This window comes from Triturus cristatus, chromosome 12 (genome assembly GCF_964204655.1).
Source record: "Triturus cristatus chromosome 12, aTriCri1.1, whole genome shotgun sequence".
In the NCBI taxonomy this organism is placed as follows: Eukaryota; Metazoa; Chordata; class Amphibia; order Caudata; family Salamandridae; genus Triturus; species Triturus cristatus.
In genome coordinates this window covers 752,294,068-752,308,906 of record NC_140595.1, presented here as the reverse complement: position 1 = coordinate 752,308,906, position 14,839 = coordinate 752,294,068, and the positions used below count along the sequence as shown (strand labels likewise).

Sequence of the window (14,839 nt, the reverse complement as noted above, 5' to 3'; positions counted from 1 at the left end):
AAATGTAAACAATATATCAGGAAATCTTGATGGATGTAGACAGTCAGACTCCCAAGTCCTTCATTATACCATTGGCATGCAAATTGCATGGAGAATTTGGATGAAAAGCTCATTTTTCTCATGCACAAATTACCAAGTATTCTGGCGCACCTTAACTTAGCTGCATGTTAGCATTTGCATTGAACTAATTGATTGAGAACATGTGCAAAATCAGTGCTAATGCTTGTCATCGTGGATGTGGTGGAAGCATACATAGAATAATCACTGATACTCAAATGGATGTGCCTGAATGAGATCCTATTCTGGCTTTTCTCCCAAAGTAGCAGTTGGAATTTAGCATTAGGGAAGATGCAGTGGCCCAAATTTACAAAGACTCTGTGTCGAACATGCCTTACTTTTGCAATGCGGACCCGAGGCAAAGCCTACTTGTGGGATTTACAATCCAATGCGAGTCAAGATTTCTGTTGGATTGTATCCCAAAGTAACAATATGCAGCATAATGCACTTCCTTGCATTACTGGGTGTTTAGGAGGCATTCCAGTGGTTGTGCTAAGCGCTTTGATGCAACCATCCAGGGGTTTGGGCACAAATCCCAATATACAAATAATTGTAGACAGACATTTGCACCAAAATCCTGTGCCTACCTGAGGTAGGAGTAACAAGGAAAAATGTTTTAATTTCTCCAAGTTTTTTTAATTTTTTCTTGTTTACTGCATTGTACAGCAAACAGACCAGAGGAAAATGATTTAAAGCATAGGGTAACCAAAATACAGATCCTCTTGGAGTTAGGGGGAAGGATGCCAGCATTGGCACATGGCAGCCAAAATTGCATCAGTGTAGGGACAGAGATGAACTGCGCCACTTCTAGTAGCGAAGGGGCAGTTCTGCCCTCTCTCATTCACGCAGCTTAGCACAGCAACTTTACTTTATGTGCTGTGTTCAGTGAACTCTTAGTAAATCTGGCCACTGCATGTAATGCACAAACAATACCTTCTGTTTTAGCTAACCTCCTACTCCAAAGCCCATGCAGCTGCTGCTTAAGCCTTTTAATGCCCATTCTACCATAGTTAGTACTTGAGATGTGGTGGGAGGACCTGGGGCAACTATGTTGTTGGTTTCAATGAATAATTCATGCATGCCTAATACTTTATCATGTGCTATGGGACCTGTTACACAATACTTGCTAAATATTTGATGCAGCCCAATGCAGCAAGACAAATTTCCGTGATATGCTGTGCTACGTCAAATGGAGAGCACAGTAATCCAATAAATATCTACCAACATATAGCACATTGCTGCTCTCTCACTGCGCTGATGCACAGTGTGCTACATAGTGCTAACACAGACACTGATGCTCTCTGGTGCAGGGGTTTTGGTGGTCCATTTCCCAGGTTTACCTGTCTTGGTATATCTGGGAATGCCCCAAAAATATGAATGGATACTTGTGAACAACTACGCTCCACGAAGTAACTTCCCTACCGGAGCAAAGTAACGCAATGCAGTAACCTGTGCTACTCCAGATTTACCAAGCAACGCAGGGCCACTCAAGTAAGCCTTTCACGGCTTAGTTAATCTGACTTTAAGAATGTTTTGCCCTTGCAACACCCTGCATGATGCGAGAGTAACACAATACTTTGTTAAGTCAAGGCCTATGTGCTTTGTGGTAAAACTTGTTGATATATATGGAGGGCAATGAGGAACATGCAGATTTTGGCACAATAAATAACCAAAATCCATATGCTATTTCCCAAAAATTAATAATTGGGTGGCATTTATTACACCCAATAAATTACGACTCAGCGGAGTCAGGTACAAAAATCAGGTACCCGGCTGCTCATAATGTGGGCATAAGGTTCCATTTCTGGACACAAAAACATTTGTGCTTTTTTTTCATGGACTATTCGCACACCACAACTAGCCAGGTTAGAATCACATCCAATAAATCTAAATTGATGAGCATAAAATATTTATGAATAGAAAAAAAATGTTGACAAGGCAAAAGCACTTTTTCAAAACATTTGCACACAAGATTTGTGAAAAGCACAGTGCCAATCAAATATTAGTCTGTGATAAAGGAACAGAAGTAACAATTTGTAATAGGATGACCACCAATGGCCTTATATAATGCTTAATGTCTTATTTCACTGACTTTGCGCCTGATTTAGACTTTAGATGATGGGATACTTCGTTACAAACATGACATATATCTTCCGCAATATTGCAAGTGAATTATATCCAGCGTCACATTTTTGACTGAGTAGCCGCTCCATCGAACTCTAAATAAGGCCCTTTATGTTAGGCAGAAACCAAATTGCATAGAAGATTACCCCCACCACATGGAAGTTGCATGCAGATTGCCTGCTGTCATTACAATTGATGAATTGATGTAATTCTGCGTCTTGACCCTGTAGCTGACAGACAACATCAAGCCTATGGGCTTTATTTAGATTTTGCCAGATAGGATGTTTAAACATAAATATGGAGGAAATTCTGCTGGCTCCTTTATAAGTGTACTATAGCCTTTGGCACTTGTAATATACCTTAATGAATAGCTGTCATCTTTTAACTGAATATTCCCTTCACCAAACTCTAAATAAGGACCTAAATTCCACTCCCAAATATCAGCCGCTGCCTGGGTATGACCCTTACCTGAGTGACCCCTGATGCCCACTGGATAGCACTGGTATTGATGCTGAGAGTCTGTCCCTCAGAAGCACTGGAGTCATATTGGCCTACTCTCACATGCCTGAGAATGTCATCTGCATTTCGCTGAAAATTGATGATGTCATATTGAGCAGGAACTTCCCCAAACTGGTTGAAAGACACCTCAGAGGCACCTTTGTTCTTAAAGTGAACGTTCTTTACATAGTGAAGGAGCTGAAAAGAATGAAGCACAAGATCTTAGATTATTTCCTCGCAACAGTCAGTCAACCTTCTTCCCCAATCTACTCTTGTTTCACACTTTAGCGTTTTATGCATGCATGAATTGGAAGAACTAGTTACAAGGCTCAAGCTTTAGCTGTCCACAGACAGACTGATGTTTTTGGGCCGTTTGATGTTCAGTTTTGCCACTGTCTACACGAGGCACCCTAAATTACTTCTGTAACTCTAGTGCTACTCTCGGCACATGTCTAACAGCAGACTTCAAAGCTCCACTGCAAGACCTAGTGTTAATGTTCTTCCCCTCCCTCTAATCAGTTGCAATAGTCTTTAGGGGTCATTTGTGATCATGAGCCTTAAGTTTCTGCATGGAAAGAAGGGGCATGTATTGGCAAAAAAAATGATGTGTCAACTATTTGCAATCAACGGGTCTTTCCTGATACATTATTGTAAAGAAGTTTACTTGAACACCTCCAAAGATCTCATAATAGCCTCCAAGAAGCTCAAAACAAGTTATTAGGCATGTTTGTGGCCCAAAGAAACATGACACAAAGTATTTGATTCCTATATGTGCTTTAAGTTTACTTTTTGAAGATGATTCATACAATACACTGGCCTGCTTCCAAGATATAGACATCATTATGAATGCCCATGTTTGGGACGATATTTATTGGATCCAATAAAATCTAACTCCACTGGATCCCAATTTATTGGATCTAATAAATTACTCCTGTATCTGAGTTGTTCCTAAGGAAGGGAAATAACCCACAGATTTAATGATTACCCAAACAAAATCTGCATACCCTTGCAATTATCTGCCATTTTCCCCCAATAAATTTAGAAATTATGACAGATTAATCGGGGCAAACCAACTAGAGAGTGATCACTGTTGATGAAGGCCTACTTTGACTTCAACAGTAAATAGAATAATGAGCCACTCCAGATTAGGATTGTAAACGTGGTGTTTATTTGGTAGAAAGAAAAAGACGCATTTCGACCTCACACTGGGCCTTAGTCACACACATATACATAGAAGACCAAGACAATGGATGTGGTTGAAAAGCGTCTTTTTGTCATGCAGAAATAAACTTCTGTTACCGGATCAGTGGGCTCGTGAGGTGTCTTCACTTTCACTTTGTTTCGTTTGAAATATATATATATGCTTGTCCACAATTGAGAATTGTTTCATTAGATCTTTGGTAGATTTACCTGCAAGCACCCCGCTGCTGCCACTATACCTGGACCTCGCACAAAGGCAGCCAGCACATAAACTAAGCTATAGACTACTCATTTTATGGCATGGGCTGTGGACTGTGGATGAATTCTTGCCAGATAGGGAGCCACTTCTTGATCTATTGAAGTCACCATCAATAACCTCGATCCCTTGGTTTAGATCACTTAGAGAGTTACTGGGGAAACTTGGGATGGAGGGCTTTTGGAATGACCCAGATAGCTTGGTAGATATATCTTGAAAGATACTGAAGGAAAAATTCTGGGAAGTAAAATAATTGCAAATTTTGGCTAAAGCAGAGGGCCGACTGACCTCTGAATTTTTTTATTCTATATCGGTCCCTTGTTTTGAGAAAACACTAGATGAAATTGTTCCCCCACGGCTTGTAAATTATTCTTCAAGTTTTGATATAAGACTATACCCACGAAACGTTTTAGCAAAAAGTGGCAAAATGATGTCCCTATGGATGATCTCTGTCCGGCATGTAATGCTACCCAGAATCTATTGTTCATCTTTTACATTTCTGCCCTAACTATGAACCTCTGAGGAAAAAAAATATATTACCACTTTGCAAGCTAGTTGGCAGGGGCCACTATTTAGAAGTCCTAAGAATTCTGTGTACTGACACTCGTAGAGTTGTGGTCTTTGGTCTATGTAGATTTTGGCAGGCATTATGTAAAATGTAAATGTAAATGTAAAATGTAAATTTATTATGGATAAAGCGTTTGAAATGCACTTTATGATGCACTGCACCTTTCTAAATCTATGTGATCTCAAATACTGTTTTATAGAGACGCCATGTAATTTGTTAAAAACTTTCTTCTTTGGACATGCCCCGCGATCTCAGACCCACGAAAAGCACTTTATGATGTAGTCTGTTCTTAACTCATGTGATTTTACCTTAACTCTTTTACATGATGATTTACTTATTTATGTTCAATTGTCTGTCTCTTATCGTAAACTGTGCTGTGTTCTTTTATGATCTTTTGTGATCGAAATAAAGCAATGAATGAATGAATATATATATCTATATGTATATATATATATATATATATATATATATATATATATATATATATATATATATATATATATAAATGGATGCAAAATGAATGTACCACTTGGTAGAGACTTCTCTCCTAACCTACAAGAGCCCGATGAGAGTACTATCAGGCTGCTCCAGTCTTTGGCTAATGAGAATAATGAACAGATCTCCTCTACACAGTAAGATCTGATGGAGGCGGGCATTGATTGCAGCAGCCCGAGTTGCAGTCCTTTCCGCCCAGTGTCTACCTTTGTACCGGTCATGCCGAAGGACGCAATAGATGTATTCAGCGACCGGGTCGTTGAAGAGTTAAAGAAATTGACTAGATCTGTAAATCATAGGAATTACCGAAGAAAGAGCCAGGAAGCGCAGTATTCTAACCTCATGCATAAACTAAAAGATAACAACAATCTGGTCATCAACAAAGCAGTCAAGGGCGGGAACATTGTGCTCTGGCCCAAAGATCAATATATAGAGGAGGCTAAGTGATACTTAAATGATACAACATGTTACAGAAGAGCAACATTTCAAGGAGATGGTATTTAAAGAACTGGCACAATGGAAACATATGGGGTCGCTAACTAAAAATGAATTCAATTTCTTAAAGAATGAACACCCTATAATTCCTGTCCTTTATTTTATCCCAAAGGTCCACAAGAATGTTACACCTATTCCAGGTAGACCTATCATTTTGGCACAGAAAGGTTTGCTTGAACCAATGTCTAAATATGTGGACTTTTTTTGACAAGAATGTGTATCAGGATTACCCTCTTTTATCAAAGATAGTAGTGAGTTTTTAAGAAAGGCTCAACCTGTCAAGTGGGACAATGACTGTTATTAAATAGTTATGGACATAACATCACTCTACACGAGTATCCATCATAGTGATGGTATGGAGGCTGTTAAATACTTCCTGGGTCAACGTCCAATACACCTGTTTGAACACAATCGAATTATTTAAAAAAATGATTGAAATGTGTTTAATGAACAACTATTCTCTGTTCAACAGAGATGTATACCAGCAATTGAGACGGGTAGCTATGGGGACATGCTTCTTTTCCAGCTACACATGTTTACATGTGGGCTGGTGGGAGGAGCATGTCCTCAAGCAGCAGCACAAAATAATGTTTGATACCCATGTTAAGCATTGGTGGAGATTTATTGAGGATGTGTGTGTGGTGTGGACGGGCACAAAAGTTTGTTAATTCCATCAATAACAATGAATTCAATTTAAAATTTACTGCACAGATCAGTAACACTGATGTAGAATTTCTAGATGTACAAGTCTACATAGAAGGTGGTACAATTCAAACAAAACTTCACAGAAAAATCACGGCAGGGAACTCTATTCTCCACGCCAATAGTGCCCACCCCAGGCATCTGATTTGGAGTATCCCCTATGGGGAATTTTTAAGAATTTGCCTAACCAGCAGTTCTGACTGTGGCCTAGTACAATGCCAAAATTAGGCAGTTCAGCGCTTTGTAGCACAAGTCTATAACATCAAATACCTAAAAAAAGCCCTTATAAAAGCCAACACCCGCACCAGAGAGGAGTGACTTGGTGCTCCTTCAGGCAAAACAGCTTTAGGTATTACAACTATGGTAATTGATGATGACAAACCACAGGAGATCAGGATGATTACAGCATACAGCAGACAGAAGAAACAAATTTGGAAGATCATAAATAAACACTTGCCGATTATTCTAACCAATGTCACTCTATCTCAAATTTTACCCGAATTACCATCACTGACATTCAGGCGTGCACCCTCAATGAGGGATGCATTTGTTAAGAGCAGCCCTGAATTCAGCCCAGCAACCACTTGGTTGTCTACAAAGACGGGATTTTCTAAGTGTAGCTCTTGTTGATCTTGCAGGTTTGGAGTAAATACCACTGAATATACTGCAGTGTTTAGCATCACTCCTGTTAAGATCAAAGGGTATTAAACGTGTTGTACTGACCACGCTGTTTATGTGCTTGAATGCACATGTGGGTTTAGATATGTGGGGAGTACTAAACTCCAAGTATTCAATCGAATACTCCAACATTTACGAGCTGTGGTAAACTCAAATCCAAATTATCCAGTGGCAAGACGCTTGAAATTAGTTCACCAGAACAATCTTAAATATATTCCCTACTGGCGGTCACCAGTAGGTAGTTATAGTTAGGACCTTGTTTCTATTCAAAAAGTGTTTTTCCTTTTGCCAATATCTTTGGCGCCGTTTGATGAATCTTCGCGAAATTTCAAAAGGTTCACTCATTACAGCTCCAGTTTTGAAAGTTTCGGGGTGATTCATCAAGCGGGGGCCGAGAAAAAAGAGGGTTCCCAAAAAGCATTTTCCCCATGTTAATTTCCATAGGAACTTTAGACAAAGCTGACGCCGCAACTTCTGAACGGAATTGCACCAAATTTGGCAAAAAAGTAGGTTTTGGTCCAGAAAGCGTGCCTTTTTTAAAAATGGTGTAAATCCGTTCATTAGTTGCTGAGAAATTAAAAGAAATGTATATCTGAGCACCAAGTAGGATTCGTGAATCCTCTCAGGCACGGGCTTTATTCTGATTGGCTGACAACACTCCAAACCAGAATGTGTTGGCAGCCATCTTGTGACTCAGTAACCGGGTCACAAGAAAACAGTAAAAAAAAGGATAAAAAGCAAGGAAGGGTCCCAAAAGGACCGCCAGGGACGAAAAAAGCATTTTTTAAAACAAAAATCGTCCGAATTTGCTGTGGGTGCGCAAATCTGGCAGAGAATTTTTTTTGTAAAAGGCGCGGGCTACCGCGATTCATTTTCCTTAAGTCCCCGGGTGGGCCAGGTCCCGGGGGCAATGGGCAAAAAATAAGCGGCCCCAGGGACCACCACCTCCCCGGGGCTTGTGTAATTAAGGGTGGGGGCCTCCCAGGCCACACCAAGCCCCAGGGACTGCCACCTCCCCATGGCTTTATTTCATTATTTAATTATGCATGGGGCACATGGCCCCCCGCAGCCCGTGGACCGCCACCCCCCCGGGGATTTGTTTAATTGTGGGTGGGGTGCCTCGCGGGCTCCCCAAGCCTCGGGGACCACCACCGCCCTGAGGCAAACTGTAAATTAAGGGTGGGGGTCCTTTGTGGACCCCCTGCCCTGGGGACCACCACCTCCCGAGGGATTCAATCATGATGGGAGGGGGCCGACCAGCCTCACTCCTGGAGCGATCTCCCAGGGCCAGCTCCTGCTATGTCCCGGGGTGCCCACCCACGGGACATTGCCATTTGTTATGGCAGGGCTGGAACATGGCTTCCGCCCTGCCATAGCAAACACTGCTTTGCTTCTTGGAAGCATTGTAAGTTGGGGGATTAAGTCCCCTTCATTCCTGAGAGTCCATGGGGGACAACTGCCTCACCAGGGACACAGCAGCTGAACCATAAACTAAACTGCCTACTGGCATATACCAGTAGGTAATGTGTGTGAGTGCGTGTGTGTGTGTGTGTATATTGTGTGTATATATACGTATATATACATATGTATATATATGCTCACTGAAAAAACCATAGGTTTCAGTCACGTTATAGTTAGAAATTAGCATTTAAAAAACCTTAGAAATTCACTAAAAATACTGTAGGTTTTGAGATGTCATCAGTGATGTCATCAGTGATGTCACTGACCATGTCATGAATGATGTAATATGTGACGTCATCAGCAGTGCATTGTGGGGGCTCGAGTTATAGTTAGCTGAACTAACCATAGCGGGGGAATTTCTATGGTTGTGTACGAGTGAAATGTCCAACTAACTATAACGTCTTTGAAACCTATGGTTTTTTCAGTGAATTTCTAAGGTATTTTAAATGCTAATTTTTAACTATAATGTGCCTGAAACCTATGGTTTTTTCAGTGAATATCAATGTTTTTTTAAATGCTAATTTCTAACTATAACGTGCCTGAAACCTATGTTTTTTTCAGTGAATTTCATTTTGTTTTTTAAATTCTAATTACTAACTATGCCTACAAAGTTAGGACATGTGAAGAAAGAGGAAGAAAAGCACAGAAAGAAGCAAGATAAATCCAGAAAGAGGCAAAAGAAGACCAGAAAGATGAAGAAAGTTGCAGGAAGAAGCAAGAGATGTGCACAAAGATCCAACAGAGGAGCAGAAAGTTCTCCTGTGCCCCCAACGTTTTAGTGATGGGTACTGGTGGTAACTGAATCTGACTAACCAGGACCGGAGCCAGTGCTATGCTAAAAGACACTTTGAATACAGTAAAAACACCTACATACACTAGGGAACACTATGTGTTGGGGTACCCCTGTAATTAGCATGACCTCCTCTGTATTTGCCTTGAGTTAGTGCCTGGGTCATTGCATGAGTACATGGGTAGTGACTGGATGATTAGAGTGCTGCAAGGACAGTGCATGGTGATTTTATAACTGCTTTGTTTTTGGCAGAGTGATTTGATAAGTACATGACGCTGGATGGCTGATTTGAGGAGTGCATGGGTAGTGGCAGAGGGATTTCTGGAGTGCATGGGTACAACCTGGATAATTGGAGGAGTGAATCACTACTGTGTGGTTGGTTAGAGGTCTGCATGGGTAGTGCACAGGGGATTGTAGCAGTGCATGTGTTAGTGCCTGGGTCATTCCATGAGTACATAGGTACTGACTGGAAGATTAGAGTACTGCAAGGAGAGTGCATGGTGAACTTATAAGTGCTTGGGTTTTGGTGGAGTGATTGGATAAGTACATGGTGCTGGCTGGGTGATTGAAAGAGTGCATGGGTACTGACAGGGCGATGGCTGGATTGCATGGGTAGTGCTCAGAGGATTGTAGCAATGCATGTGTTAGTGCCTGGGTCATTGCATAAGTACATGGGTACTGATTGGATGATTAGAGTACTGCAAAGACAGAGCATGGTGGATTTATAAGTGCCTGGGTTTTGGCGGAGTGATTGGGTAAGTACATGGTGATCGCTGGGTGATTGGAGGAGTGCATGGGTAGTGACAGGGCGATGGGTGGACTGCATGGCTACTGCTCAGGGTATTGTAGCAGTGCATGAGTTAGTGCATGAGTCATTGCATGAGTGCATAGGTAGTGACTGGATGATTAGAGTGCTGCAAGGAGAGTACATGGTGAATTTATATATGTTTGGGTTTTGGCGGAGTGATTGCATAAGTACACACATGTCATATCAGGCCTCGCCCCCTCCCTTCACCACTGTGCAAACACGCCCCCCGGCGGGTTTTAATTTGGGGGATTATTTCCCCTTGAATCCTGAGGTTTCCTGGGGGCCAACTAGCCCACCAAGTACCTCTAGTAAGCGCCACAGAGCAGCGTTGAAGAGTGGTGAAAAAAGGGGGCATGGCCTTGGACCACCTCTCTGCAACGCAGCTCCCTGGTGCTTACTAGAGGTACCTGGTGGTCTAGTTGGCCCCCAGGGACTCTCAGGATTCAAGGGGACTTAATCCCCCAACTTAAAGCTCGCCACAGGGCGCGTTTGCACACTTGTCACATCAGGCCGCACCCCCTCCCTGCACCAATGTGCAAGTGCACCCCCTGGAGCATTGTAAATTGGGGAATTACATCCCCTTGAGTCCTGAGGGTCCCTGGTGGCCAACTAGCCCACCAGCTACCTCCAGTAAGCGCCACAGAGCTGCGTTGCACAGGGGTGTAAAAAAGGGCGTGGCTTATCAAGACCTCTCTGCAAGGCAGCTCCCTGGCGCACACTGGAGGTACCTGGTGGGCTAGTTCGCCCCCAAGGACCCTCAGGATTGAAGGGGACTTAATCCCCCAATTTACAATGTGCCAGGGGGTGCGTTTACACACTTGCTATGTCAGGCCTGCCCCCTCCCTGCACCACTGTGCAAACGCGCCAAAATAAAAACAAAAAGTCTTTTTTTGGCCCTGGGGGTCCTTTTGGGACCCCCTGAGCAGGCCTAGGGGGTCAGGGTTTTTCTACACTGCCCCTGTCTCTTGTTTTATACCTTTGTTTCTCTGTTTTCTGGTGACTCGCTTCTACCGAGCCACAAGATGGCTGCCAACACTTCCTGGTTTGGAGTGTTGACAGCCAATTACAGTGAAGCTCGTGCACGGGACTTAGGCTCTGCCCAGATATCGAAACTTTTATTTTTCTAATTTCTCAGCAACTACTGAATGGATATACACCATTTAAAGAAAAGGTCGCTTTCTGATACAAGCACTACCTTTTTGCAAAATATGGGGTAATTCTGTTCAGTAGTTTTGGCTGTAGCTTTGCAGAAAGTTTGCTATGGGAAATTGATTTTTTGACTCTTATTTTTTTAATGTCTCAAAAACTACTGAACGGATTTACACCATTTTAAAAAACGGTCGCTTTCTGAACCAAGCTCTACCTTTCTGCTAAATTTGGGGTAATTCCGTTCAGCAGTTTGGGATGTAGCTCGTCGCAAAATATCCTATGGAAATTAACATGGGGAAAATGTGCTTTGGGACACCCTTTTTTCTCAGCCCCCGCTTGACGAATCACCCCAAACCCTCAAGATAGGAGCTGACATAAAAAGTGCAACTTTTTGGAAAATTTCATAAAGATTTGTTTAACGACGCCAAAATTATATGCAAATCAAAAAATACTTTTCCTATCGAAACTAGGTTGTAACTATAACAAACTACTGGCGACCGCCAGTAGGTAAAATATATATATATATTAATATATATATATATTTAACAGAAATTTACGGCGCACTCACCGGGTAAGTAATCTCTTTAGTTTTAGCAGACGCATTTCAGCGAAAATGAAATGCCTTCTTCAGTGCTTTTTAATTAAAAATGCAAATGGCACAAACAACTCGCCACAGCACACAAAATGAAAATATTAACCGCAGGTGTCAGTTCAATAACTGGGCATCCTTCAGTTTGAATAACTGAGGCTTGGGCAACGGAAATAGCTTAAAATACAGCGGTTCAAGCACCATAACAAACAATCCAGTAGAACAAGTCTAGATGCTAGTCATTAGGAGAAATCCTGCAATGGGAGCAATGGTTGTGACTTTTTAGATGTAAGGCGTACAACATAGGGGTGTGCGTGGATGAGGACGGTGAGGGTGAGGAGGAGAGAGGGACCTCAGGGAGGAGGAGGCAGACCGAAGACGTCACAGCAGGTACAGGCTTTTTTTTCTTGTTATAATTAAATTAGGGAGGGTGGAGGGGATTGTAGCAGTGTTTTTTTCCAACTCCATGGAACATTGCGTAATGGCACTCCGCCAACTACGCCAGGGCTTAGTTGAAAATGCATGGTCAGTCTGCATGTTGGAATTTTTTAATGAAATAGAAGAGGAAGATATTTGAGAACCTTGTCAAATGTGTCCTATTTGTTTTTTCTACAGCCCTAACTCTAATTTCTATGACAAACTGAATAACCTCATTTTCTTATTTTCTCAATTAAATGCTTTTAAGTGTTACCAGCTGATTCAATCAAGATGGCTTCAAGTGTGCCATACTTTTGGCAAAATAAACACCATTAGCGCTCTAGTTATTCTTTAGAACACTCTTGGAGGCTGCAATAGAACACAAGGGTCAGACTTCATTTTCATATGGCTGATGAGGATAGTGTGAATTTGCAGAAAACATGTACATTTCATTACCTTTGAGAAGGAAATCATGAGAAAACTGTATTCTCTCAAACATGATTCTTGATATCCCAGCAGAAGTTTTTCCACAGTTTAAAATCACCGTAGATTCCTAATACTAGGATAGTACCATCACCAAATGATTTATATTGTAACTAAAATCTGTTATCACTTCGTACCTTCTCCTTTAATGACCCTAAAAACCTGCCATTGACTACTGGATTTCGAAGGAGTGCTATCATGTATACTAGTCCCAAGTTGGCTGCCAATAATTCCTGATTGAAGTATTGGCAGGCAATAACATTTCAGTAGGATTTTGGGCTCCTATATATCTATATTTAAAAAAATCTTAATATTTCCGAAGCTACTGAATGGATTTACACCAAAGTTCAAACAACATGCTTTCTGGCCCATCATCTATCTTTCTGCCAGGGGTTCGGGTTGTAGTCATCTTCAAAAAATGAAAAATCCCAATAGACATAACATTGGGAAAGCACATTTTGGGACCCCCTTTTTTCTCGGACACTGCCTGACAAATTACCCCAAAAATGTCAACACAGCAGCTGAACCAAAAAAGGCAAGTTTTGTGAAAGTTTCAGGAAGATTCGTCAAATGATGTCAAAGTTATTGGCAAATGAAAGAACATTCTTCCTATGGAAAATATATCCTAACTATAACTACATACTTGTGCCCCCACAATATGCTGGTTATGGCCTCGTATATTACATCACTCATGACATGGTAGGTAATGTCACTGATGACATCACTGATGGCATCTCACATGACATCACTGATGACATCACTAATGATATCATCCACAGAATTTCTGATACACCCACTCATACTCCCATATAAACATTAGTACACCAACTCCAACTTCCACACTACCATTCTCAAACTCATTTGCACTCCCGTCCCAGTACATACACATCAACTCACTGATTCATATATCAGCACACATATCCACTCACTCACCCATACAGCCACTCATACACCCACTAACTCACTAATATAATCATTAACTTATCCACCCATACAGCATTCATACACTGAGTACGTCACCCATAGATCTGGACACTTACCTAGTCACTCACCCATAGAGTCAATCACACAGCCACTTATCTATACAGTTACACACAATCACATACTTACTCTTACAAATATTAACATGTATTCAGCTACCTATACAGTCACTGAAAGAAGCACACACTCACCCATATAGCCACTCTCAAATTCACTCACTCACCCATACAACCAAAGTTGGAGCAGCCTTACTCCCCTTTACTTTATATAGGTAAGAGGAAGTACCCCTCTTTGGTGGAGATTCACCTCTTTGTAGTCTTCTTGTCTTCTCTTGAGGATTTTTGTTATCACAGTTTTGTGGATGTAGAAGCTTGGGGAGAGGATAGAATGGTTGACATCGAAGCTGGGGAACCAGGTTCGAATCTCGCGTAATGACGCACAATATCCCGTGATTCTGGGCAAATCACTTAATCTCCCTCTACCTAACAAAAATTAATGTGTCCATCTGTAACAAAACTAGTGCTCATGTAAAGCGCTCTGATACCTGAAATCTCTGGTCTAGTTTGTGCTATATAAAACTTAAAAAAAATATATCACATTGCCAAATCACATGGACACAAGGTGATTGTAGACATTACCTCGTGGTCCTTTACACTGCTGTAGTGTAGAATATGCACTAGATATACTCAATGAGGTAGCACTTACTAATTAACCAGTAGAAAGTACTGCAGTTTGGTAGACATTTTAGGCAGAACTGTGGTGTCTTTATGGCCCTTACACAGAAATTAAACCTCATCAGGAAGCACTTACAAATATAAACATAGCAGATGACCCAGTTGAAGCTCCACTTCTGTAAAGCACAAATTATGCTAACTTTTTGCGCTACACAAAGGCAAAGCAAGTGTGTTTTCTATCATATTCCATGTTGAAAAGCGACATAAAATCATTAATGGAGTTGAATGCATCATTGATAGATTGAATCCCAATCTGATCTGTAGAGACTGTGATGAGTGGTTTCTTTTTTGTCATCTCCTGGTGAGAATAGAGGCTGTGGTTCACCATTTTAAAAAACATAAGTATGCAAATGA

General features: G+C 41.4%; 1 protein-coding gene across 1 annotated transcript in view; it reads right to left on the bottom strand.

The window, feature by feature from the left end:
* The window catches only part of LOC146782698 (extracellular calcium-sensing receptor-like), a 186,567-nt gene that overhangs the window by 91,792 nt on the left and 79,936 nt on the right, over positions 1 to 14,839 (bottom strand). Inside the window, 1 exon segment of the mRNA XM_085637189.1 lies at positions 2,650 to 2,877. Within this exon segment, the coding sequence (XP_085493315.1) occupies positions 2,650 to 2,877 (228 nt within the window).